This window comes from Kogia breviceps, chromosome 7, assembly GCF_026419965.1.
Source record: "Kogia breviceps isolate mKogBre1 chromosome 7, mKogBre1 haplotype 1, whole genome shotgun sequence".
NCBI lineage: Eukaryota > Metazoa > Chordata > Mammalia > Artiodactyla > Physeteridae > Kogia > Kogia breviceps.
Genome location: NC_081316.1, coordinates 22886877 through 22913673, shown reverse-complemented (window position 1 = coordinate 22913673; position 26797 = coordinate 22886877). Strand labels below are relative to the sequence as shown.

At 48.1% G+C, this 26797-nt stretch overlaps 1 protein-coding gene across 3 annotated transcripts in view; it reads left to right on the top strand.

Moving 5' to 3' along the window:
• The window catches only part of LDLRAD3 (low density lipoprotein receptor class A domain containing 3), a 253559-nt gene extending 227652 nt beyond the window's left edge, over positions 1–25907 (top strand). For all 3 annotated transcript variants that reach the window (XM_067039437.1, XM_059069951.2, XM_067039436.1), the window contains 2 exons: positions 20841–21186; positions 22844–25907. In XM_067039437.1, the coding sequence (XP_066895538.1) occupies positions 20841–21186; positions 22844–23081 (584 nt within the window). In that variant the 3' untranslated portion in view covers positions 23082–25907. The remainder of the gene's footprint in view (positions 1–20840; positions 21187–22843) is intronic.
• Positions 25908–26797: the final 890 nt, after the last annotated feature.

Here is a 26797-nt window from a genome sequence, read left to right as displayed (position 1 = left end):
CCTGCCCTCCCAACCCCTCCCCTGCCTTCCCATGACCCACCTGACAGCTCTTGTCACACCCTAATGAACTGGGCTGCCCTCCATCTGCAAGGCTGCATTACAGCACCCACTTAAAGCCTTCAGACTCCCTATAGCATATTATCCTGATGTGCAAATGGTATCCAGAAGCTTCATGGCTGTATGTGAACACCTAATTTGGGTTTGCAACTAGCATTTATGGGCTTATCTGGAATGGGACCCTCTGTTTAATATGTGGAGGAAAAAATTATATACCTGCACATCATCTTATTTTTAAACCACCTCTCATATTTTGAGAGCCTGAACTCTAAAGAATCATTGTTAAGGAATTTGCTCCTTTAGTCATAAGAGGGTCCCAAACCTTGTGAGCCTCTTGGAGGATGAATTGTTTGTGCTGAAATTGCTGAAGGTTCAGGTCACTGAAAGTCACCCATAAAGGAGATAATTTTATGGACTCAAAACAAAAAAAAATCAATGGCCTTGTGCTCTGTGGATTGGTTTTCTACCTCTTTCTCCTCCCCATCTACTCAGTGACTAGTTGGTTCATCCTTTTCCTCTGTGGTACAATTGAAGACATGTCTGGTCTCTAGATGAGGACCCCTGTTAGCATATGTAATATGCATTCTGTCTCATTCCAGGTGGGGTGACAACAGCCCCTTAGCAAGTGCTCAGCCTTAGCCTTGGAACTGTGGCCCATCCAGCTTCCTTTGTGTCACAAAGGCATGTCTTCTCCCTCTTGACTTGGTTTTTCACTTATCTTTGTCTTCATACTCCTACAGCTTCACCTTGTATCAGTCCAAAATGTGTAATGTGAGTAACCAGGGTCATTGAACAAAACGATGGAACACTGTCTTACTCTGCTCTGCCTGCCATAACAAAACACCATAGCCTAGGTGACTTAAACAACAGAAATTTACCTCTCATCGTTCTAGAGGCAGGGAAGTCCAAGATCAAAGTGCAGACCAGTTCAGTTCCCGGGGAGAGCTCTCTTCCTGACTTGTAGACGGCCACCTTCTTGCTGTGGCTTCACATGGCAGAGAGGGAGAGAGCAAGCTCTCTGGTGTTCCCTCTTATAAGAACACTTATCCTATGATGAGAGCGCCACCCTCGTGACCTCATCTAACCTTAATGATTTCACAAAGGCCCCATCTCAAATACCATCACATTGGGGGTTAAGGCTTCAACATATGAATTTGTGGGGGACAGAAATAGTCTGTCCATAACAAACGAGTTTCAGGGCTCAGGGTTAAGAAAAGCAGGTTACCAGGAGACCATGGTTGGCAGAAGATAAAATCTGAACTGTCAGGATGGTAGGGCATCAGGAGAAGGACAGAGAGGCAACGTGACACGGTGTCAGAGAATGGCACCAGGTCCCAGCTCTGCCATTTCCTGGTTGTGTGAACTTAAGAGATGTACTTAGTCTCTTGGAGTTTGCCTTTACTTCTCTGTACAAGTGATGCTGTGATGGTCACTCGTGGGCTTGTGGAAACTAGTCTTTATTCAGTCAGTCAGGAAATAACTTTGGATTGACTGATTGATTATCTGTGATATGTCACACACTGTGTGAGGGGCTGAAATTTAATGAAGCTCATGCGTATGCCTACAACCAAGTGCAGGACAGGGTGGCACCCAGGCAGTGATTCCTTCCTGGTCCCACACAGAACAGATCACAGAAATAGGGTTAATGGGAGTGACTCAAAGCAGCTGGGAGATAGCCGAGCAGAGCTGTGACAGAATGAATGGGGAGAGAGAGACGTTTTCTTTCATTAGCATGAAAGGGAAGTATCCTGGAAGTCATGTTGCAGTTGGATCCTGAAAATGGGTACCAGCAGAGACATTTGAGGGTAGAAGTAGGATGGGGTGATAATGAAAGCCACATGCCGTTCTTCCTTGGAGGCTGGAGATGCAGTTATTGAACATAAAATGATAAACCCACAGCCAGAAGATAGCCAGACCATTGGCTGGCCTCTCCACCCATCACGAGTCTTGTCTTTGTTGCTATAGGGTAGAGATGTGACTCCAGGGGCAATTATGGGACTGGCCTTTTACTATAGCTTGACATGTACAACCCTGCGTCCAGGTTAGCAGTAATTGCTTCACATTTTTAATGCATATGATAAGTCTTAGTAACCAGGTTTGCCATAATTGCTGGTGGTGGTGTTTTTGTCGTGTGGTTTTTGGGTGGTGGGGGTTTTTTTGTATCTTTTAAATTAATTTTCCATTAAGTTTTGAAAGGACAAAGTATAAAATTAACTAACTTGCAATTAATTTCAACAATAATTATGCAGAAATTCTAGGCATGTGAAAGATGGGGAGCATGGAATAATTAGTCGTGGAGTTTTTTCACTCCTGTAATTACAGTGATGAATATGTATGAGGCCATTTGGGAAAGGAAGGCACAGGAAGCAATTGTATTTCATTAAACTTTTAGCTGGCTTAGCTTGGGGAGCCTGCATTAGGTTTTAGTCTCCTCAAACTATTAGCAAAATCTCCAAAAGTAGCCCCCAGACATATAAAGGAGACAGTCACAGGTGCCTTTTTTCTCAACTTTCAATTTTGTAGACTTATGGCTTTCTTGGACCTTTGGCATGGCCTACATCCTTGTCCAGGGTGTGGTCTGAAGAATACCTTGGATTCCCATTTTTATGGCAAGTAGGCATAGCCCAACCCTAGTACACAGGCCACCTTGTTTCCGTTCAGCCTGTTGTCTAAGACCCCTCACTGGGCATTTCTTGGGGCATCCTTTTCTCTAGTGCAAAATACAGGAAGTAGGTTGTAACAAGAATATAAAGATAACCTCATCTCCTGGGTTGAGCCGTTACTGAAGGCTCGTCAGTGTAGTGGGCACTTGACACGCATTATTCTCTCCCATCCTCCTGCCGCCAAGGCCTGAGACTTAAGGAACTTACCCAGGGTCACTTGCCAAGTAAGTGGCAGAGAGAGATTTGAAGCCAGCCCTTTCTGAGGCCAAGACCTGTGCTCTCTGCCCCTTACTCATGCTCGTGTTTCTCCAAGTGGGAAAATAGAAGGAAATCCTTGTAGTCCCTACTTTAGGCTGCATGTGGAATTTATTCATCTCTGTTTTTCCAAGGCCACTCTCCTGCTGCAGATAGATGTCCTGGGGGTTTCTAAGGCAGTAAGACAAGCCCCCGCTGCCGCCTCGTGAAGAGTAACACAGCAGAGGCAGTGGTGATGGTGGTACTAGCAGCAGCAGCAACAGATATTTATTGAGCCCTCAGACTATTCACCGGCCTCTGTGCTACGTACCTTATAATGACCGTATCTGATCTTCACAAGCACCCGTGAGATGGCTGCTGTCACCCCCATTCTACAGATGAGGAAAACTGAGGCTCCAAAGTTTAAGTAACTTGCCAGGATTGCAAAACTAGTCAATGATAGAGCCAGGATTCAAACCTGGGTTTCTCAGCCTGTGGAGTCTATGGTCTACACTGGACATAAGTGTATCATCTTCTCAACCCCTTTTTAACGTCCGTGGGCAGCCACCCACCAGGTAGGAAAACATGACCCAGCAAAGGCAGCCTCCAGTTTTGCCCCTGGTGATAAATGCCAGAGTCTTTTTTTTTTTTTTTTTTTGCAGTACGCGGCCCTCTCACTGTTGTGGCCTCTTCTTTTACGGAGCACAGGCTCCGGACACGCAGGCTTAGCGGCCATGGCTCACGGGCCCAGCCGCTCCGCGGCATGTGGGATCTTCCCGGACCGGGGCACGAACCCGTGTCCCCTGCATCGGCAGGCGGACTCTCAACCACTGCGCCATCGGGGAAGCCCAATACCAGAGTCTTAATGTTGGAAATCTTAGAAAAATTTCCCCCGGCTGCAAATAAGGTGATATTTGGATGGTTGTAAAGATCTTTCTAGAATCTCCAGAGCAAAGAATTAGAGAAGGGTAGATTGTGTCTAACTGTAATCATGACAGGGTCGCGTGTTTATTCAACACAGAGCACTTTTTCTGAGGTTCCATTTCCAAATACATATAACCCCAAAGAAGGCCTGCTTCACCTTTGTCTCTCTCTGTCAGGCTGTGCCCTCTTAGCCAAGACTTTTTTTTTTTTGCGTCATGCGGGCCTCTCATTGTTGTGGCCTCTCCCGTTGCGGAGCACAGGCTCCGGACGCGCAGGCCCAGCGGCCATGGCTCACGGGCCCAGCCGCTCTGCGGCATGTGGGATCTTCCCGAACCGGGGCACGAACCCGCGTCCCCTGCATCGGCAGGCGGGCTCTCAACCACCGCTCCACCAGGGAAGCCCTTAGCCAAGACTTTGTTTTGATTTTTGAAGCACTCTCTTTGAGGTCAGTGGTCACTGTCTGGAAGAGTATGTGATTTCTGAAGGCAGTTACAGCTCACCAGAGGGCCCAGGAGGGCCCCCATGAATGCTGCTTCTACGGCCCTTTTCTAATTCTCATTAAGCTGGACAGCTTTAGTTTAAAAAAATAAAAAAATCCCATCACAGACGCACATACCAGACTGCCATTAGCAGAACCAGGGAGAACCTTTCACCAAGTGAAGCAATTTCCTCATTCTGTAATTAAAGCAATTTGGGGGCTGAATGTGTTTATGGGCGAACTTGCTGAAGTAAGACAGAAGCGTTTTACGATGTGCATGTCAGAGGAAAATCAGAGGGTCTGGGCAGGACATCCCAGGTACCTCTCCATCATAAATACCACATTACAGGTGAGTCAGGCCTGAGCCAAATCTCTATGCTGTGTCAAGTGCAGCATTAAAAGATGAGAAAACTGAGGCATGAAGTCAGGCAGTTTTCCAGAGTCAGAGAGCCAGCTGGCCAGGGGCTGAACTGCTCCAGTCCCACTCCTTCTCCTTCGGCTCCCATGTCCCTCCGGGGATGTACAGTGGAGCTGAACTCATGGGGCTAGTGTATTTCTCCAGTCATTTTTTAGTTTTCTTGTCATTGGCGTTTCTTTGTTAATGGTTTCAGTTTTCCTCTGGTTATATACATTTACGAAGTTTTCCCAAAATATCATTTCACTGCTTCAACTTTCCCATCTCCTGCCAGGCAGCCCATTTAGGCTGTTATGTCAGCACTTGCTCTGCAGAAGTCTGTGAAGAGCTAAGGGCCACAGGCTCACGCTACCTGTCCTTGTGCACCCCCGGGTCTAATACACAGCCCCATCTTCCTCCCCAGGCTCCCAGATCCTTCCTCCGCTTCATAAATAAGTGACCTGACGTCTCTGGAACGAAGATTTATATTTTCCAAGCTCAGCTGGGTCTCAAGATCAATGTGCTGTTCAATATGGGTTTATCCTTACTCTTAATTCTAACAAATCCTATGAATTTAGAATAAGGTAACAAAACTCTGGCCCCTTCTTGGTCTCCAGGAGCATGGAGAGTGCTAAGATTCCTGCCAACAGCTGGGCTCACCACAGGTGACTGTCATCAGTGTGAAAAGCCAAGGGAATCTCGAAGGTCGTCTCTACATAGAGTGTGAAACCCCAGTGCCCTTTTCCTTCAGCGCCTCTGTTTCCTCCTCTCTGCTTCTTGAAATGTGGCTTTCAAGGAGTAGGGCGGTCAGAGGCTTCACAGGGCCAGCCCTATCACTGTTTTGACCCCCAATCGTGTCCACATTGGAAAGGCTGTTTATACAGCATCTTTTAGCCACAAAGAGAGCCCGTGATGGTGGAAAGGCAACAAATGACGGTATCTTTAGCTTAAGACTCAGGGTTGGAGGGTCTGCTAAACCAAAGGACGCAGGAAGGTCTGCAACGTCTTCTCGTATTCCCTCAGAGTCTTCAGACAAAAAAGGGTTAAGAACTGGTTTATCTGCCATCAGACAAGATGCTTCAGAATAGCATCAGCTTAAGTCTGTACTGTTGAGACTACAAGAGGCGTTTGTAATCATGACTAATTATGAGGCTTCCTCCTCTGAAACCAATAGAAACTACAATTAGCCACGTCTTCCTTTGTCTCCCTCATTTGTGTGCTCAATTAGTACAGTTGGACATAGATGCTGTTGCAAGAGGAGCTTCGCTGGGTATGATAGGCTGGCCAGCAAAACCTCAGAAATGAGGAGAATTATTTATTTATTTATTTATTTATTTATTTATTTATTTATGGCTACATTGGGTCTTCATTGCTGTGCACGGGCTTTTTGTAGTTGCAGTGAGTGGGGGCTACTCTTCATTGAGGCACGCAGGCTTCTCATTGCGGTGGCTTCTCTTGTTGCGGAGCACGGAACCTAGCGTGAGCTGGCTTCAGTAGCTGTGGCACGCAGGCTCAGTAGTTGTGGCTTGCGGGCTCTAGAGAGCAGACTCAGTCGTTGTGGCGCACGGGCTTCGTTGCTCCACTTGCTCCACAGCATGTGGTATCTTCCCGGACCAGGGCTCGAACCCGTGTTCGAGCCCTGCATTGGCAGGCGGATTCTCAACCACTTCGCCACCAGGGAAGCCCTAGGAGTAAAATATTAATTGACGTGAATTTTGTCGATGCTCTTGCCTGGAGATTTCTGCTCCCTGAGTCTTCGGTAAAGGTTCAAGGTTGGCATTAACACCAGTATCCCCTTGTTGCTCTAGATGGAAACATTCCAGAAGGAGCATTTGATATATAAAAATATCAGAATTGGGCTTCCCTGGTGGTGCAGAGGTTGAGAATCCGCCTGCCAATGCAGGGGTCACGGGTTCATGCCCCAGTCTGGGAAGATCCCACATGCCGCAGAGCGGCTGGGCCCGTGAGCCATGGCCGCTGAGCCTGCGCGTCCGGAGCCTGTGCTCCGCAATGGGAGAGGCCACGACAGTGAGAGGCCCGCATACCACAAAAAAAAAAAAAATCAGAATTAAGCTAGAGGCCCTTAACTTTCGGTCTGGAGTTATTTTTTATTTCCTCTAAACTTGGAGATTCTGAGATTGGAGAGGAAGATCATGGGGAGTCCAGAAAATTCGATCCTTGTTAGAGAAGGGAACATTCATTCATGAAATATTGAGTGGTGATAATAATGCTCATAATAGCTAATACTGTCTATGGTAAGTGCTGTGACTGCCAGTAGAGCCTAAACCCCTAATCTAAGGCTTATTATTATTTACTGGTTCCACAGATATTATAGAGAACCTACTATATGTGTGTAAAGCTGAATTTAGTGCTTACAAGAGAGAGGGATAGGTTATAAACATGACTGAGACAGGAATCTAGCCCTCAAGAAATTTAGGGTTGTCTGTATGGGAAAGTAGCTATATCAGTAAATCTGCAACAAGGGAGGGAAGGAGGAGTGTCATGACATGGATCAGGTGAATTGCAGGGGGAGGCTGAGGCAGAGAAAAGTTATTTCTAGTTGGAGAGCCCGGGGAAGAAGTCAGGGAGAAAGTGGCTCAGTGGCCATTTGAGGCTTGAAGGCCAGCCGGGATGTGGACAGGAGGTCATGTTGGAAAGGACATAGCAGGCCAAGAGAGCTGCAGTTCTAGGAAGGAAGGACTGCTCAAAACATCTACCTGTAGAGCCTTGTAACTAGAAAGACTGCTTTCCACTCTAAGCTCTTCTAAAGCATGATTTGATTTTGCCCTTTGTACACAAGTACCTCTGGCTCAGGGTGTCTCCTGAGGTTGTAGTTACGCTGTTGGCTGGACTGTGGTCTCATCTGAAGGCTCATCCAGGGTAAGCTCGGACTCATGTAGTTGTCAGCAGGGTTCAGTTCCCTGCGGGCTGCTGGAATGAGGGCCTCAGCTCCCCACTGGTGGCCTGTTGGCTGGAGGCCTCCCTCAGTTCTGTCCCATGTGGTCTTCTCCATAGGGCGGCTCCCATCATGGCCCTTAGAGCAGGTGAGCAAGAGAGAGAGAGAGAGAGAGAGAGAGAGAGCATCTAAGACAGAACAAAGCCACAGTCTTTTTACAATCTGATATTGGAAGTGACAGCTCATCATTTCTGCCATATTCTATTCATTAGAAAGAAAATAAGTCTAACCCCAATTCAAAGGAAAGGGATCACACAAAAGCAAGAGCCCTAGGAGGAGAGAATCAGAGGGCCCATCTTAAAGGTGGCCCACCACCCTGGGTGACGGGGAAGGAACAACAGGACCCAAGGTCAGAGGGAATGTGGGGGGCTGCTCAGGGAGGGCCTCGTAAGTCTTCGTAAAGAGTTTAGGTTTTATTTTAACAATTACAGAACTGTGAAATGACCCATCTATAAGGATTTTTCATTGTAAAAGATTATAGGGCTTCCCTGGTGGCGCAGTGGTTGAGAGTCCACCTGCCGATGCAGGGGGCGCGGGTTCGTGCCCCGGTCCGAGAAGATACCACATGCCGCGGAGCGGCTGGGCCCGTGAGCCATGGCCGCTGAGCCAGCGCATCCGGAGCCTGTGCTCCGCAACGGGAGAAGCCACGGCAGTGAGAGGCCCGCATACCGCAAAACAAAAAACAAACAAACAAAAGATTATAATATGAAAAGATTGGAAATAAATCCAAATGCTCACCAAATGAGTTTTGGTTAAACAAATGATGGCACATCTCTACAAATAGCACATTACAAAGAGCAGCTATTCATTACAAAAAGTCAGAGCTGATTCCAGGCCTGGGCCTGGGAAATACAAGATGAGCCTGAAACATCCCCTACCAGAAAGTAAACAAGTAGTCAAACAAACAAACAGAATCATAGGGGTATTTTGAAAGGTTCCAGGAGCCAACCCAAAGAGCTCCCTGTGGCCAAAGTTGAACGGACTTGAACAACAAATTAAATAATAATAGGACCGGAGTCTAGCTCAGAGAGTGAAATAAATATTCATGAGTCCATCCGATGTAAATAAATACCCAACTAAATAAATAAATGGGAGGAAGGGGCAAAGCTTCCTTACAGAAAAAATTCCAGTTAATGAATGTAGAAGGAAGGAGAGAAACAGAAAATCACCATTAGGACAACACAGTAATAATTGCTGCAGGCAAAATCCAGGATGAATGCTAAAATTAGGGGGTGAAAGTTTAAGCAGAAACAGGGTATTTGCATAGTTTCAAAGGATCTCCTCCAAGATATTAATTAACTACAAAAGGAAAAAGTAACTTTACAGCATAGAATCTTGGCAGATACCACCTTAAATTAATCAAATGATCATGGTTAACATCCTCAATAAATACACAGCAGGCATCCCCTGACCAGACACACAGAGAAGGGCCCATTACCTCTGTGATATTCTTCTTAATAATGTATATAACTACTAGGCCTCTTCAAAAGTGTCAAGGTCATGAAAGATAAGGAAAGACTGAGAAACTATCACAGGTTCACAGAGTCCAGTGTAGCATGGGATTCTGGATTGGATGCTAGGACAGAAAAAGAACATTAGTGAGGAAATCTGGCAAAATCTGAATAGACCCTATCATTTAGTTAATATAGTTGTTCCAAGGTTAATTCTTAGTTGTGACAGTCATTCCATGGTTAGTTAAGGTGTTAACATTAGGGAAAGCTGTCTGTGGGGTATGTGGGCACTCTACTATTTTAGTAACTCTCCTATAAATCTAAACTGATCTCAAAATAAAAAAAATTTTAGGGCTTCCCTGGTCATGCAGTGGTTAAGAATCCACCTGCCAATGCAAGGGACATGGGTTCAAGCCTTGGTCTGGGAAGATCCCACATGCCGTGGAGCAACTAAGCCCGTGTGCCACAACTACTTAGCCTGCGCTCTAGAGCCCACGAGCCACAACTTCTGAGCCAGAGAGCCACAACTACTGAAGCCTGCGCGCCTAGAGCCCGTACTCGGCAACAAGAGAAGCCACCACAATAAGAAGCCCACGCACCTCAATGAAGAGTAGACCCCGCTCGCTGCAACTAGAGAAGGCCCGCGAGCAGCAACGAAGACCCAATGCAGCCAAAAATAAATTTTAAAAAATAAAATAAAGTTTAAAAAGCATATAGTCAGTGCTGTATAGGTAGTTATTAAATGGGCAAAATGTTACTTGTTTTTTTTTAAAAAATTATATAGTTTATTAAGTGAAAAAAATTTTAATTACCATAGTGTTCAAAATAATAGATATTTGCTAATATATGTCTGGAATATTTCTGGAAGCCTACACGTACGTGTGTGCACACACACACACTCACTGGTATCAGTGGTTGCGTCTGGGGAGGGGAATGTGGTGTCTAGGAGACAGACGGGGAAACAGACTAACTTTTCTCTACAAATCCTTTTTTACCTGTTGAGTTTGGAACCATGCATATATTGCCTATTCAAAAAATAAATGTTAAAAACCTTAGCAGCCGTGGTGGCCTTGAGGTTCCCAGGGGTCCTTGACCATTGCCCAATAACTCCCAGCCCATAGCTGTGCCCAGAATCCCCTGGCACCCCGGCTGGCCCCCAGCAGATGTTCAGTAAATGGTTAATGAATAAGAGGGTGTCCTCCACTGTCGCCACATCATAGGATTCATCTTTGTGTCACATCTGTCCTTCTGGGTCCTCTTATTTCTCTTCCTAAGGAGGCCAGCTTGGGCCGTCTGTCAGTGACAGAAGCTTTGATTTCTCCCCTTGCTTGTTTTAACACATCCCCATTAATATTTAAAAATGCTTGCCTGAGCTCTCCAGCCTGTCTTTGGTGTCTGGAGAGTGTTTGACAGGGATACACGGATTGTAAAATGGCCCTGGGGATACATGGTGATTATTTCCTCTTTAAAGAATCTGGCAGGTCATGGAATCCTCCACTGCCCCAGACCCAGTAACTTATTCATCTATTATGGAAGAGCCAGGTTCAGAGACCCACTTCCCGGGAGGCCCTCAGGTGTTGGAATGGAGCTTCCAGCACCTCGTCTTGGAGAACATTAAAACCTCCAGCCAACCTTCATCTCAGGAAGCAGAGATACGTACCATCCAAGCACCTCTCAGAAGACAGGATTGCAGAGTCAGGCAATATTACCTAACCAGCCTGGGAGGTGGTGGTGGCAGAGAACAGACAGATTTTTAACCATTCAAAGTTTTTCATATCCAAGATTGAGGCCAAATTTGCCATGTCCTGTAGGAACATTTTAGTCACTTACCTCCATAGACAACAAAAAATCAGAGCTGGTGAAGGCTGGGCTGGGAAGGGCTGTGCTTGATTTCTTCCTTGACTTCTTGGTTTCACCATTTACTTTCTGTAGTGGTTACAGGCACCTTATCATGATTGCCACATTTGGGGTATTAGAGTAACTTCCCAAAGGGACTGTACTCTGGATAACAGCAGCCGGTATCCCTCTTAGCTCGTTGCTTATTAAAATGTTGATCTGCTCAAGGATTTAAAATTAGACTTGTGTGGCCAGTCAATATTTTAGGCTTTGTGGGCCCTAGAGTTGCTTGTCAGAACTATGCAACTCAGCCTTGCAGCACAAAAGCAGAAACGGACAGTACATAAATGAAAAAAGCTGTGTTCCAGTAAAACTTTATTTATAAAAACAGGCAGTGGGCCAGACTTCGCTGACCTCTGAGCTAAAGCCTGGGGTACCAGAAGGTAAATGGCTCAAGATCAGGTTGTGGAAGAGTTGAGGGCCAGATAAGAGAGGCCTCTCCAGGCCATTGTTAGGAGGTTGGATTTTGAGTACAATGAGCAGCCATCTTATTTACTTCCTAAAAAGAATTTTCTAGATGCTGCACAGAAAATCGATTGGAGAGGAGCTAGGGTGGAAATTGGGAGGCCAGCTAGGAAGTTCTTGTGCTAATCCATTCCACAATTTGGAAGCCAAATTAGCAAAACCTGCCTTTGGGTATGAGTCAGCCATGAATGGAAAAGGGTTGGACGTGAATGGAAAAGAAAAGGCGAAGACAGAGCTGATGCTGGGACTTGCAGCTCTAGGGTGGCTCAGGATGCCACTGTGGGGTCGTAATTGATATTTGATGGTATTGGTTTTCTCAGCCCCGTGCTAATGAGATTTTATTTGCAGCAACTATGGCATGCCTCAGAATTTTCCTCTCCCCAGTTTTTAGGGTTAGCTTTTCCCTGCAGTGCTATCTGTTTATGGTTCTACGGCACTCACAAACTGATCAAAGCATCCCAGTTGAGTTAGCAGTATTCCGCTCTGGCCGCTGACACTACAGGCTCAATAAACCATTGTATTGTAACTCTCCAAGCCTTATCACCAGACCAGAAACCAACTGACCGTCGAGTTCAAAGAATGTCTGCTAAGCATTTAATTTCTCAACTTCCACCAACCACTCCAGGTGCATAGATACAGTAAGCCATAGCAACAGTAATTCTGTACAACCCTCCTTATTCAGCAAATTCCAGGAGGCACGTATATCCATTTCAAGCACGTTGCCTGCAGGAGCCACCAGGATGTCATATGCAGGAGCCTGAGTTGGCTGAAGCCACTCTGTACACAAGAGAGAGGGGCCCCTTTGATGGTTAGAATGATTAGAACATTGATCCCAATGTCGCACGCCTCTCCCCTGCCAGCTCCCATTGGCTTTTGCTTTTTGTGGTCTGCAGTAGAAGACGTAGCATAGAACTACAGTACCCCCCTCACTGCATGCACTCTTCTGTTGATGTTTGTGAAGCCATTACACAATTGAGCAGAGTTCTAAAAATGCCACAGAGGCCCTAGCTCCCAATTACCCTTATCACTGAGTTTTGGTAGCAATCTGAATTTCTATTTTTTTTTTTTTAAAGCCCTTTTCCACCTTAAATAGCCAATTAAGTTCCTTACCGTCCAGCCAATTGTGTGATACTGCCCTGGGCCAGTTTCTTAGCAGAGGCCATTCATCACTACCTCACTCGCTGGCTGATCATTGGTGCTCTTCCTCATCAGAGCCAGAGAACGAGCTCTGTGCATGCACAGCAGCTCTTGGCAGGCTTCTGAGAGCTCTGGATCATGGGGGGCCTTCCTCCCTACCAAGCTGCCCTCCTCGCGGTGAGCAGCTTGTAAATTAGGGGATACTGGTAACAGTTGGCGGGCTCAATAGCGTTTGTTGAAAATGCAGGGCCTTTTAGGGACACTTCCTGTCCCCTTTGCCCAAGGGTGGGCAAATGTGAGAGGTGGGGAGGACAAGGGCCCCTGGGGTCTCTTGGAATAAGAACCACTAGAATTCCCAGGGAGATATCCACTCCTATCCCCAGTCTTAGAACTTTCTCTTTTTTTCCTCTCTCCCGTTTTGAATGTAATCTTAACGCGCTCGTCTCTTGGCTCTCGATGGTCTTAGAGCCCTAGTTCCCTCCTGGCAGATGGATCCCCTCTCTAATTTTCCTCTGGCTCCAGGCCAGGATGCCCCCTGCTGTGGTCCGTCGGACTCTGGGCATGCTGGCAGCGAGGATTTTCCCATCACCCTCCTTTCGGTTAATTTTAGAAACTTGCGTTGCCATGGCAATGGTTCAGTGGGGTTTTTGTGGTTCTCTTTTGATTCAGTCATTTGCCAGTCTGCCCTTTAAATTAAACTTTTTCAATCCGCATCTAAATTGGGACAGGAGATGTGCTTGGAATGGAGATCCACAAAGGCACAACAGCCCCATGGGATGTTTTTTAAAAAACAAGGAAAAGTCCAGGTGGATATAGGGATGCCCTTGGCTTACGATGGCCAAGACAGTTCCTGGACGCTTCCCTGCTTGAGAGGATGTGGCTGCAGGCTGGTAGAGGGGATCCTGGGGGAACCTGGCGAGAAGTGGGGCCCCAGGTCCTGTCCCACGTGAGCATCCCCAGGGTCAGGTCTCTGCGGTTTTGGTTCTGGCATCCCCAGCTATAAGCACAAGGTCCAACCATCTATCTGGGCTCTGAGTGATAAATGAACATGCCCCCAGCCAGACATCCCTCCTTAACTCTCAGCACAAACCTTGGAAGGCCTCAGCCTCCATTACCCTAAAATCCTGGCTATTCTGCCTATTTCTCTCTGGGCATCATTTCCTCTTTTCTGCCAAGCAGCTCAGGCGTGAAGGGATCAGAGTCTTTGCACAGACAAGAGGAAGTCAGAGCATCCAGCTCACAATTGGTTCACTTGGCTTGGATTTAAAACAACGGTTTTTAATGGTCTTATCAACTCTGTGGTGGGGCAGGTTTTTAATCCTGACATTACAGATGAGGCTTAGAAAGGTGCAGGAGGGACTTCCCTGGTGGCGCAGTGGTTACTAATCCGCCTGCCAGTGCGGGACACGGGTTCGAGCCCTGGTCCGGGAACATCCCACGTGCCGCGGAGCAACTAAGCCCGTGCGCCACAACTACTGAGCCTGAGCTCCTAGAGCCCGAGAGCCACAACTACTGAGCCACGTGTGCCACAACTACTGAAGCCCGTGCACCTAAAGCCTGGGCTCCGCAACAAGAGAAGCCACCGTGATAAGAAGCCTGCGCACCGCAACGAAGAGTAGCCCCCGCTCACCACAACTAGAGAAAACCCGCCCACAGCAACAAAGACCCAACGCAGCCAAAAATAAAATAAAGAATAAAAATTTTTTAAAAAGAGAGAGAAAGACCTGGTTCAGATAAACCTTTTAAGAAAAAAAAAAAAAAGAAAGAAAGGTGCAGGAAATTGGCCAGTGTCATTCATGGGGTCTGTGGCTGAACCAGAACGCTGAGCCTGTCCATCAAACTTCCAAATGTCGGCTGACCATCACACAGGCCACCTGTTGTTCGTTGGATGGACCCGTCCTCATTCATACCTACACCTCACTTCCCTCCAAGAACAGTCAGTCAGGTACCTGATGACCTTAGCAGACTCGACGCTCCAAGGCAGGGACTTCACCTGCGTCAGCTCTAAGCTCCACAGAGACGCTGCATGCTGGATGTTTATCGCCCTTACTTTACAAATGATGAAAATGAGCAATAGGCTGGCCCAGGGCATCAGGGGGACTCAAGCAGAAGTGGGATTTGGGCCAGACCTGGGGACATGGGTTGGATAGTCAGTGAGAAACTGAATCTCCAGATGGGCAGTGGCCAGACCCTGTGTAAAAGCAGAACTCTCACCCCCAACCTCCAACAACCAGCCCAGGAAGCCAAACAATAACCCCTGTAACAGTGGACTCCAAACATCCAAGACTTGATTAGTAACTGACAGCTTCCCCAATTTTTGTCCCCATTTCCAGCTTAGGACCAATCAGAGGAAGCGAAATATGCTCCCCGGCCCCGCCCCGCCCCGCCCCTGCCCCGGCCGTTCACATCAGATGCCCGCTCCTAGTCCGGCGCCACGGGCTTCCCTGGGCCGGTAACCCCTGGTCAGAGCACACCCGAATCCCTCCCTTTTATGCACTGTATGCTCTCCCACTCCTCTGCCTTCCTCGGAGTCTCTGCCAAAATGCAGGTGATGGTGGCTCGCTCCCTTGCTCCAGTGAGCTCTGCACAGATAGCCTTGGCTTTCTCATTTGGTTGCTTTGGGCCATTACCAGGTCAGGGTCAGGTGGGCGTGGTTGCCAGCACTGAAGGAAAGTGTTTCCCTGCGTGGGGCGTGAGCATTGCCGTGCGCACCGCCCAGCACGGGGCCAGAGGGCAGCGGGTCGTACCTCTGCCACCTGCGCCCCCTCGCCTCCTGCGTGTTGTCAAACGTGGTATAAAGCAAGATGTCACTGGGGTCCAGCAGAGGGGCCAGCTTGTGAGGAGAGCACAGGAAGGAACCATTTCATTCCAACAGAGGGGACAGTGGAAGGCTTCACGAGAGGTTTGAGTGAGGGCTGGGAGCCTGGTAGGGTTTGCAGGCTGAGACAGGGAAGGAGGGGGAAGGTCGCAGCCAAGGAGCAGGGGGCCCCCGCACTGGATGTTCACACCAGCCAGTCTCCACACTCCTCCTCCCCGCGTGCACCTCCGACCCTCTGGGTTGTACCGGCTGAACCTCCTTACCCTCTGGCTCTGGGTGGGTTTGGCCAGGAGGAAGCATCAGCAAGAGGTTGGAGGGTGAAAACAAAAGGTCAGAATATCTGTTCCCCCAGCTCCCTGTCTGCAGGCCACAGACTGGCAAAGGGCACATTCCTCCCCCAAAGGCCTCAGCTCCCATCGGGTCCCAGCCGATTCCAGAAGCCACAAACTCACCCTCTCAGGCCTGAGGCTGGGAATGGCTTCCCACTGTCCCTTCAGTAAACTCTTTCTGTCCCCGCTCTTAAACCAGGAGGCTTTGGGGCCCAGCTTTCACAGGCAGTAGGCGCTGGGCGGGAAATTGCGGGTGTGTCTGCAGAACCCTGAGACCCTAATCTAGGCTGGCATGGCCGGCAAGTGGGAGAGCTGGGAGAGGTAAACAGGAAGAACAGCGCAGTGCGCAGGACGAGGGAGGAGCCGTGGGGGGCGGAGCTCCAAGTATCGTCATGAGGAGTTGGGACCTTACCCTTGGCAAGTAGAAAGTTCAGGAAGGGCTGTGAGCAGGGGCGGGGTGGGGTCAGGGCACCTGTCAGCCACTTTGGGAGAGGAAGCTCCATGTAGTGGCTGCACGCTCCCAGCCCTGTGACGTGGTGGGTCTCGAGATGATTCTGGGAAAAGGTTATATTGCCCCCATTTAATTTGTGAGAAGGAAGATTCTAGAAGGATGGGACTGTGTTTTGTTTGTTTGTTTACAACAAACATGGGTCTTCTCTGTAATTCCAAGCTCAGCCAGCTGCCCATCCAATAACAATGTGACTATTTCAGCCCTGGAGGAGGTTGCACATTGCAGGGAGCAGATTGCCTCAACAGACTTGTTGAGTGGCACCTGTCCTCACACCTTGTATAGCTCTGGGTGTGATTGTACGAACCTGGGCTCACGTCTCAGCTCTCACTTCCTGGCTGTGTGATGTGGGGCAAGTGACCTTGCTTCTCACCTGTGGAGTTAACTGAGATCATAACCGTGAAGTACTTGGTGCATAGGGCTCTTAGTCTCACGTGGAAGTGAACACTAAGAATTCGCATCATTAGTTTGGGATGGTGAAAAATCCTGGAGGTGGAAAGCGGCAGTAGTTCCACAACAATGTGAATGTACTTCATGCTGCTGCGCTGCTCACCTAAAACTGGTTAAAATTGCAAACTTTATGTTGCATATGTATTTTACCACAATAAAAAAAGAAAAGGGAATCCTTGTATACTGTCAGTAGGAACATAAGTCAGTATAGTCACTGTGGAAAACAGTATGGAGGCTCCTCAAAAATTTAAAAATAGAAATACCATGTGGTCCAGCAATTCCACTTCTGGGTATTTATCCAAAGAAAACAAAAACACTAGTTCAAAAAGATATATGCACCCCCTATGTTCATTGAAGCACTATTTACAGTAGCCAAGATATGGAAATAACCCATTGACAGATGAAAGAATGGATAAAGAAGATATGGTATATGTGTGTATAGACACACACACACACACACACACACACACACACAGAGGAATATTGCTCAGCCATTAAAAAAGATGAAATCTCGCCATTTGCTGCAACATGGATGGGTACTGTGCTAAGTGAGATATCAGATGGAGAAAGACAAATACTGTATGATTTCACTCATATGTGGAATATAAAATACAAACAAACAAAATAAGTGAACAGACCAAACCAAACAAAATATGTACATGCAGAGAACAGAGTAGTGGTCACCAGAGGGGCGGGGGTGTGGGAGGAGGGCAATGGGTAAAGGGGAGCAACCGTATTGTGACAGGTGGAAACAGTTTTTGGTGGTGAGCACACTGTAGTGTATGTAGAAGTCGAAATACAATGTTGTACACATGGAACATACATAGTGTTATAAACCAGTGTTACCTCAATAAAAGAAATAGAAACAAAGGAAGGAAGGTAGGATGGGAGGGAAGGAGGGAGGAACAGCATTAACTGAGTACAGTCCCTCGCCAGGCACTTTGCTCTCAGCACTTGGTGTGTATGTTGTATTTTACGCCGCCAATAATCCGAGGAGATAGCTACTGCTATTTACGCAGCACCACTGGCATTTTAAAGATGAGGCAGCCTAGGCTCATAAAAGTTAAATAACTTGCTTGAGTAGCAGCTAGAAGTGAGGGCCCCAGAATTCGACCCTTCAGCTCTGTGCTAGAGATGAAATAAAGAGGCTCTTCTCTTTTAGGCCTGAAATCTGAAAAACACACACACACACACACACACACACACACACACACACACACACACACACACACACACACACACAGGCTCCCACCCAGATTTTATTTTATTTATTTATTTTTTTTTGCGGTACGCGGGCCCCTCACTGTTGTGGCCTCTCCCGTTGCAGAGCACAGGCTCCGGACGCGCAGGCTCAGCGGCCATGGCTCATGGGCCCAGCCGCTCCGCAGCACGTGGGATCTCCCCGGACCGGGGCACGAACCCGTGTCCCCTGCATCGGCAGGTGGACTCTCAGCCACTGTGCCACCAGGGAAGCCCTCCCGCCCAGCTTTTAATTATCTAAGCTGAGAGCAGACAGAACTCCCGTAGAACCTCTGGGTGACAGCTCATTGTCTCCAGAAGAATCCAGAACTGCCTTTCTCCTGTAACCGTCTCCTCTGGGATCTTGCTTGCTTCTTTCTGTACAGTTCATCATTGAAAGTGACCGACAGGAACTTGGAGAATCATCATAGCCTTTAGTCCCTGACTGAGTGTGACTGGAACGAAAATTAACACCGCCTGGAGCTTGAGGGGGAAGATCTTTCTTTGTGTCAGATGAGGATGATGGGAGAATCAGGAACTGTTTGTGTCGGGGAAGGAGGGGAGATGGTGTGTTTCACAGCACGTGGACTTTTGAAGGAGAAATATCTGGGTTCTCGTTCTGACTCCTCTGCTTAGTTCTTCTTTGCACTTAGACAACTTAATTCACCTCTGAGTCAATTTGCTCATCTGAAAAACAGGAACAATAAACTAATAATAGCACCTGCCTTACCAGGGGGTGTGAATACACAGATATTTTTTTTCGTTGAGTCGGATGCATTTATTGGGTGTCGACTCTGTGCCAGACACCATCCTACTCACTGGAGATCCACGATGAACAGAGCATGTGCAGTCTAGCGATGAGGGGCCCAGGACCCGAGCAGCCAGTGGACGGTGCGGCCACTTCACGTCTGTCTACACATTGGCCACTGTGAACCCACTAAAACCTCTTCACTGCTTCAGAGGCTGAAGGGGCACAGGGTGTGGTTGCAGACTTGCTCACTTAGGCTGCATTTAGATTATTTTTGCAGCTGAGCCACAGCTGTGGGTAGCTGTGGATCTTCCGCAAAGAGGGTCCCCAACTTTCTACGAGGAGGGGCCGCTCTGGTGTCCTGTGTCAGACTGGGCCTGGCCACCATTGCCAGGTATGTCCGGCTGACGGGGAAGCCTCTCCCCTGAGTGTCTGAAGTGTGGCTCCTTAGTACACGTGGCGAGGACGGAACTGGCAGCCTGCAGGGCTGGGGCGTGTACCAGACCTTCGTCCTAGGGCCTCTGAGGAAATGCCTGCCGATTGCCCAGCTGGTCTTGGTAGGGGGCTGCAGGGCAGAGTGTCAGAGACAAGGCTCTGAAGTCAGACCACAGGGCTCAAATCAGGCACAGCCCCTTACCTCCTAACCCTGTGACCCTGGGTCAAGGGACCCAAGCTCTCCAAGCTTCCCTCTCTTCATCTTAAAAAGAAGGCAGTTACAGCACCTACTTCGCGGAGTTGCTGTGAGGCAAGTAGCTGTGATAAAATACATATCTGCGTGTCCTGAACACCCGCAGTGTGTCAGCTGTTGTTCTAAATGTTTGATAATTATTCACTCATTTCATGCCCACGACAGCCCAGTGAGGTGGGGACTAATACCATCCCCATTTCACAGATGAGGAAATTACAGCACAGAGAGGTTGACCACTTTCCAGAGGGCACACAGCCTGTCAGCTGAATAGCTTGAATTTGAACCTAGTCTGGCTCCAGAGTCCATGATTTCAGCCTGTGCTCTGCTGGCTCTCCATCTTGAAAGCTTGGCAAAGGCCGGGCGTTAAATAAATACTTTGCCGACATAAGGAACTCCAGACACACTGGCCAGTGTTCCTCACGTATGTGATATGGTAAATTTCCAGAGAAAGACTGATTTCTGTCACTGGAACTATCACTCCTGTTCCCTGGAGATTATATTTCCCGGGGATGATTTTTTTTTTAACAACTTTATTGAGGTGTAATTTACATGACATAAAATTTGCCCGTTTTAACTGTACAACTCAATGAGTTTTAGTAAATGTATCAACTTGTGCAGCCATCACCACATCCCGTTTTAGAACATTCCCATCGCCCCAGCAAGACCCCAGATGCCCACCACCAGTGAATCCCCATATTCCCACCCCCAGCCCCTGGCAACCATTCGTCGACTTTTTGTCTCTATAAATTTGCCTTTCTTGGACATATATAAATGGAATCGTACACTATGTGGTCTCTTGTGTCTGGCTTATCTTGCTTAGCACTTGTTTTGTTTTTTGTTTTTTTTAAATGTACTTTGAATTTTATTTATTTATTTATTTTTGCTGTGCAGGGTCTTCGTTTCTGTGCGAGGGCTTTCTCTAGTTGCGGCGACCGGGGGCCACTCTTCATCGCGGTGCTCGGGCCTCTCACGGTCGCGGCCCCTCTTGTTGCGGAGCACAGGCTCCGGACGCGCAGGCTCAGCGGCCATGGCTCACGAGCCCAGCCGCTCCACGGCATGTGGAATCTTCCCGGACCGGGGCTCGAACCCGCGTCCTGCATCGGCAGGCGGACTCTCAACCCCGGCGCCACCAGGGAAGCCCGCTTAGCACGTTTTTGGAGGCTCATCCATGTTGTAGCATGCACCAGTACTTTTTACGGCCAGATTATATTCCGTTGTATGGGCAGCCCACATTTTGTTTATGCATTCACCGATCCATGGGCATTGAGGTGCTTTCCGCTTTGTGGCTGTCGTCAACCGTGCTCCTGCAAACGTTTGCACTCCCGTCCTGGGCCTGACTTCGCAGCAGATGGGTGTGCCGACTTGGTAACCTCTCTCCTTTTCTCTCGCCTCTGGGGCTTCTCAGAACCAGGCAGCGGGCAGGTGTTCGTGACCTCGGAGAACCAGCTCGTGTACTATCCCAGCATCACCTATGCCATCATCGGCAGCTCCGTCATCTTTGTGCTGGTCGTGGCCCTGCTGGCTCTGGTCCTGCACCACCAGCGGAAGCGCAACAACCTCATGACGCTGCCAGTGCACCGGCTGCAGCACCCCGTGCTGCTCTCCCGCCTGGTGGTCCTGGACCACCCTCACCGCTGCAACGTCACCTACAACGTCAACAATGGAATCCAGTACGTGGCCAGCCAAGCCGAGCAGAACGCGTCGGAAGTGGGCTCCCCGCCCTCCTACTCAGAGGCCCTGCTGGACCAAAGGTGCGTGCTGGCTGAGAGAGACTCGGGGAGGGAGGTCATCCCACGCGGGGTCGGGCATACATGTGCACGTGCCTGGGATCCTGGTCTTCAGGAGCCTGCATTCAGCTGCAAAGGCGGCGGCAGCTTTTGACTTCTACTGAGTCTTTGCAAAACGATCCACGTGTATCATCGCATTCAGTCCTCACAGCCCCTCACCGAGGGAGGTTCTATATGTGCCTCAGTTTTATAGACGAGAAAACTGAGATTTTAAAGTTACTCATCTGAAGACATACCGCTAGGATCCTGGCCAGTTCAGATCCTTCCTCCTCCCTGGTAATGCCACACGGACACACGTCCAGGACCCTGACCAGCTCTGGGCACTCACCTACTACCTCAGAACAGTGCCCAGTATATACTCGAGGTTTGGTTCCTAGTTGAATGAATGAATGGATGAGTGAGTGAGTGAGTGAATGAATGAGTGAATAAATAAGTTCCTTAACTTTGCTTGGCTTCATCTATAAAATAAAGGAGGTGGCATAGAGAACTCTCAAGCTTTGTTAAGCAGTAGAACCTTTATCACAGGTGGAGCTGTACAAGGAGCCCCAAAATATAAAGTTAAAACCCAGAGTTCTGTAGTTGGAGCCGGTAGTGGACCTCATTCCTGCCTGCCCAGCCTTCCTCTCTCCTTTGGTGACCTCCAAGGTACCCAAAAAACCCACTTTGAAGTCCCGGGACTAGAGCTACCTGAGCCCCTCTTGGTTCTCAGCATCCCCTGCCCTGCAGGGACCCTGCTCAGCATCCCTCTTCCATTGAGCCCAGGACTCACCATGTGTGGCACAAGGCACTTTGCAGGCAGTGTTCCCGGGCTAACTGTGCCAAGACCTCACTCATTTGGACCATCCAGTGTAGAGCAAGGTTAAAACTGCTGCATCTGGAGACAGAATTCCTGGGTTCAAATCCTAGCACTGCTGCTTACTAGTTGTTTGTGATCCTGTGCAAGCCATTTAATGCCCCTTTGCCTCAGTTTTCTCCCCTGTACAATGGGCATGAAAGTAATGGCTCTCTCCTAAAATTCTTATGAGCATTAAATAAGGGATGTAAGGTAGGTGGCGCCGTGCCTGACTCGTAGTAAGCCTTCCATAAATGAGAGCCGGAAAATAAAATGTCTTTTAAGTTATTTCATTGCAAGCAAGGTGTCATTATCACTCCCTTCTATAGATAGGGAGACTGAGGGTTTGACAGGATATCCTCTCACCCAAGTCCGCACAGCCAGGAAGAGTTGGCTTTCAGTAAGGACCCCCAGTTCTGTGGACTGTCAGGGGCTCTATCAAAACACCAGGCCAGGTTAATCCCTGCCAAACCCCCCAGGATGAGCCGGGGAGTATTTAGAATTCTCCCTACCAAAGCTTGTGGTTTTGGCACTGTCCAGTCAGCACAAGCCAGGCAGAGCACGCTGACCTTTTATCTGTTCCTTTCGTCTTCTTACAAATCACTGGTTTTCCTGGTCCTTGGATTGCCTTTCTCCTGGGAAGGAAAATCTCATTCCCGATGTCAGCATCCGCTCAGAAAAGGGCGGGAGTTGGCATTGCCTGCCGCGCCTGGGCTCCTAATGTTTTCTCTTCCCCCTCCTCTCCCCGCCTTCCCCCCACCCCGCCCCATCCTGCTCTCTCCATCGCAGACCCGCATGGTACGACCTCCCTCCGCCGCCCTACTCTTCAGACACCGAGTCTCTGAACCAAGCTTACCTGCCCCCTTACCGCTCCCGGTCTGGCAGCGCCAACAGCACCAGTTCCCACGCAGCCAGCAGCCTCCTGAGTATGGAAGACACGGGCCACAGCCCGAGGCAGCCTGGCCCACAGGAAGGCACCACGGAGCCTAGGGACTCTGCACCCAGCCAGGGCACCGAAGAAGTATAAAATCCAGCTCTTCCAAAGTCCATATGGATTCCTCTTCTCTGACTTGTTACCATCCTAACAACTTGCGCTCATGGGAAGCTCCCGGGATGCCTGGAGGAGTGATGTGGGGTGTCAGCTGTCTCTCCGTTCACCTCCTTCCCCAGATTTCAGGGATGTTCTTTGGAGGGCGACCTGGCACTGTTCTGGCCTCTCAGTTGCCCTGACGTATGTGCATCTTTTCTGGGCAGTTACTCTTCCTTCGGGGCCCAGGATCACAGCCTCACTCTCCACATCATTCTGTTCCTGCTGGAATCTTGCTGAGTAGGCGGCCAGAGAGTGCGGTACTTAGGTAGCCCTTGAGAGAGCAGTGTTTGTGCCGTCTGGGGTGCTCAGAAGGGCCGAGGACACTGGGCCAAATTCTCTGTGGGCCGCTTCCTTAGAGCTCCATTTGGAGATTTGGGTTGGATGATCCTACCAGGAGGCTGTCATTGTTTGGCCACTCCAGAGAGAATCCAGGGGAGCATCAGAACCCGCCTTGCACTAGGCTGTTCATTGCTCTGGGTCGGGGCCAGAGAACACTGTTGCCGTGAGTCACGCAGTGACGCACAGTGTCGTTTTGGTTTTCTGAAGGACTCTGAAACCATCAGGTCTGGATAGAGTCTGGATTTAAAAATTTGTCCGAGAATCCTTGTTTCGAGAGCTTTCTCCAGCGTCATATATCATCAGCCTCATCCCAGAACAGGCAGGGAGCCCCACCATGAGCTTATCTGAGCTCTCAGCTCCTAAAATACAGGCTGCCAAGATCCTGGGTCTGCTTCGGTCCACAATCCTTTCCCTGGTTTCTGGATTGTCTCCCTCCCAGCTGTGACCTGCCCATAAACCAGGGATGAGTACTAAACCTGAGTTGCCCAGAAATCTGATCTGGCCCTTTGTCCCTGTAAGGCACACCCAGCCTGCCTTGCCCACTCATGCAGCTTCAACACTCGCCCCCTAAGTCCCCCAGACACTCAGAAGTCATTTTACCTGTGCATTCGGACTTGAGAACACTGTAGGTTCTAACTCAACGTGAGAACCTAATTCAGTACCTCCCCCGAGAGAGCCTGGATTCCTGGGCTGCACTCACCCCCCCTTCCCAAGGCCCAGATTCCAGCGCTGCAATGTAGGGTTAGGGCTGGAATCAGAGAGAGGCTCAGGCCTCTCCGAGCATCCCATAGTTTCTCCTCTGACAGATGTGGCTAATAGTTTGGAGTCAAGATTTGCCATTTGGACTTTTTTTTTTTTTTTAATCTCTTAGAAATGCATTTGAAACAGTGTGTTTGTTTTTTCCCTTCTAGTTAAGGGACTATTTATATGTGTATAGGAGAGCTGTCTTTTGTTTGTTTGTTTTTCCATTAGTGAGGTCCAAGCAAAGATGCAAAAGGAGATCGTGCCTTTGTCCCGCTGAGCGCGCTAGTAACAAGTACCCCCAGACTGCCCTGTGTGCCAGGCGTCTGTGCATTGTTGCACTTTGAGTTATTATTTATCGAGTTCTTGAAGGATGCCGTAAGAGGGACGCCTTTCTCCCTCGGCTCATAGGCTTTGTGTTTATGGTAGCTTTCCTCTTTCTCTGTGCCCAGCCAGCCACGGTGTCAACCCCCTCAGGAAGTCATGGGTGGAAACGTAGATGTTATTCGTCAAGAAACTACACTAATGGCTGGGGGGGGACAAAACTGGAGCCAAGTGGAGCCACTCCGGGCAGCTGTCACCCATGCAGAGCTGCTTTCCACGTGGTCAGTAACCTCTTTGATGCTATTCAAACGGAGCCTGCAGGAGGGGGGATGAAGTGGCATTCAATGATCCTATTCTGCAGACTTTTTTTTTTTAACCAAATTCAAAGTGTGTTACAGGAAAGCTAGCCACTTGGTGATTTTTATTTTAAGTTAAGAAAAGGAACACAGTTGTCTACATCTTTCATTTTTAAAATAACATGAGTTATTTTCTGAGTAATCCAGTGAAGAAAGAACTTTTGGTGGCAGCCAGAGTATGTGAGGAACTCTAGCTGAATATTTCATCTCCTGTGAGCCAGAGTGGCTTCTTTTCTCCCTTTGGTGGCCCCTGCTTCTTTCTGGTGCTCTGGAAGTTGTTTAGAGGAAAGGATTCTAATTTAATTAATCGTGCGGTGAATTAATCTCACGTGCTTTTCAGCTTCCAGGCATCTTAGGAAAGAAATGGCCTTAGTAGCATAAGGAGAGCCTGTTAATGTTGTTTTTTAAAACAAACACAGGGATGTTTTTATTATAGATTTGATTTTTTTAAATGGCTGTTTTTAAAAAGATATAAATAGGACACCAAAGCTGCAGGGGTTTTTTGTTTTGTTTTTTTCCCCTACTCAAAATAGCAAATAAGTGGCCAGCATTATTTTTTAACTCATTCCAACCAGGATTTTTTTTTATACACGGCCTAAATCTATGCCAATCAGAAAACCATCCCTGCTCTCTTTTCTCAAATGAGATCAGTGAGTCCTTTTTATTTTAGCATTAAAATCGTTCAGCTATGATCATTATCACCTGCCCTCAACTCCTTCTACTTTGAAATTGACATTTTAAAAAAATGCAAGCAAGTGGTAAATAAATCATGTGTGACATTCAAAGTTGATGTAAACTGGAAAGGTTGTGTGTGGTTGCTTTTTGTTTTTTGATTAGGTTTTTTTAAATTTTATACTTTCAAATAAACTTGCAGTTTCATTCTTTCTGTTGGTGTGAATGGTCCTTAACCCCCTTTTCTTCTCTATGGCGATATAAAGAGTGGACAGCCGCTTCTGTCATGGCTTCTGCAATGAATGTATGCCCTAATAAAATGAGAAAAGGTGAGAGAATATTGATAGGACCTCAAAATATGGTGGGCGTTTAAGGATTCCACATTTGGTGTGGTTGGAATACAGAGGTATGTATTCCATGGACACCAGTTCGTATCAAGGGCCCTGGGATGTCAGTTCAGAATATGGGCATTAACTATGCTCTCTATGCCCATAGTGACTTCACTGTGGCACTGCTTGAAGGAAAGGAGCAAGTGGCTGTGATAACTGGAACAAATTCTGACCACATATTCAGGGCCACGCTGTAACTCAGGCACAGATACGTTGGTAATTGGTTTTGAACCACAAATGGCTCCCATCGGTCCCACCAGTGATGGGAGCATCTTTGTGCTCTTACAAGTCTCATTTTACGCTGCAGGGACAGTTGCACAGGAAGTCAGCGTGCCCAGGAGGTCACCACTACCACCACCACCCATGAACAAAAATAACCTTGGCCTTGACCAAAATTAAAATCTACATGGGGATCAAAACATAGGACCTACAGAACCAAGATGTAGATCATGTACTGGTACCCAGATATGTCAAAAAGAAGACTAGGCTATCAGATAGTGGTATCCCAAGTATATACCAGGTCAAGTCCTGCCCCAAGTGGTCTAGAGTAGACTTTACCAAACAATATGCCCAAAGGCTTGTCAAGATATTAATTCCTTTTTTCTCAGAGTACCATTTTTTGTGCTGCTAGGATGAGGAAACAATCAAGAAATGCTAATCTGGAGCAGAGGTCAGTAAACTTTTTGTGTAAAGGGTCTGATAATAAATAATTTTTGGCTTTGCAGCCATATGGTTTCTGTAGCAACTACAAAAACCGCCATGGACAATACATAAATGCATGGGTGTGCCGGTGTTCCAATAACTACCAAAATGGGCTGGATCTGGCTTTGTC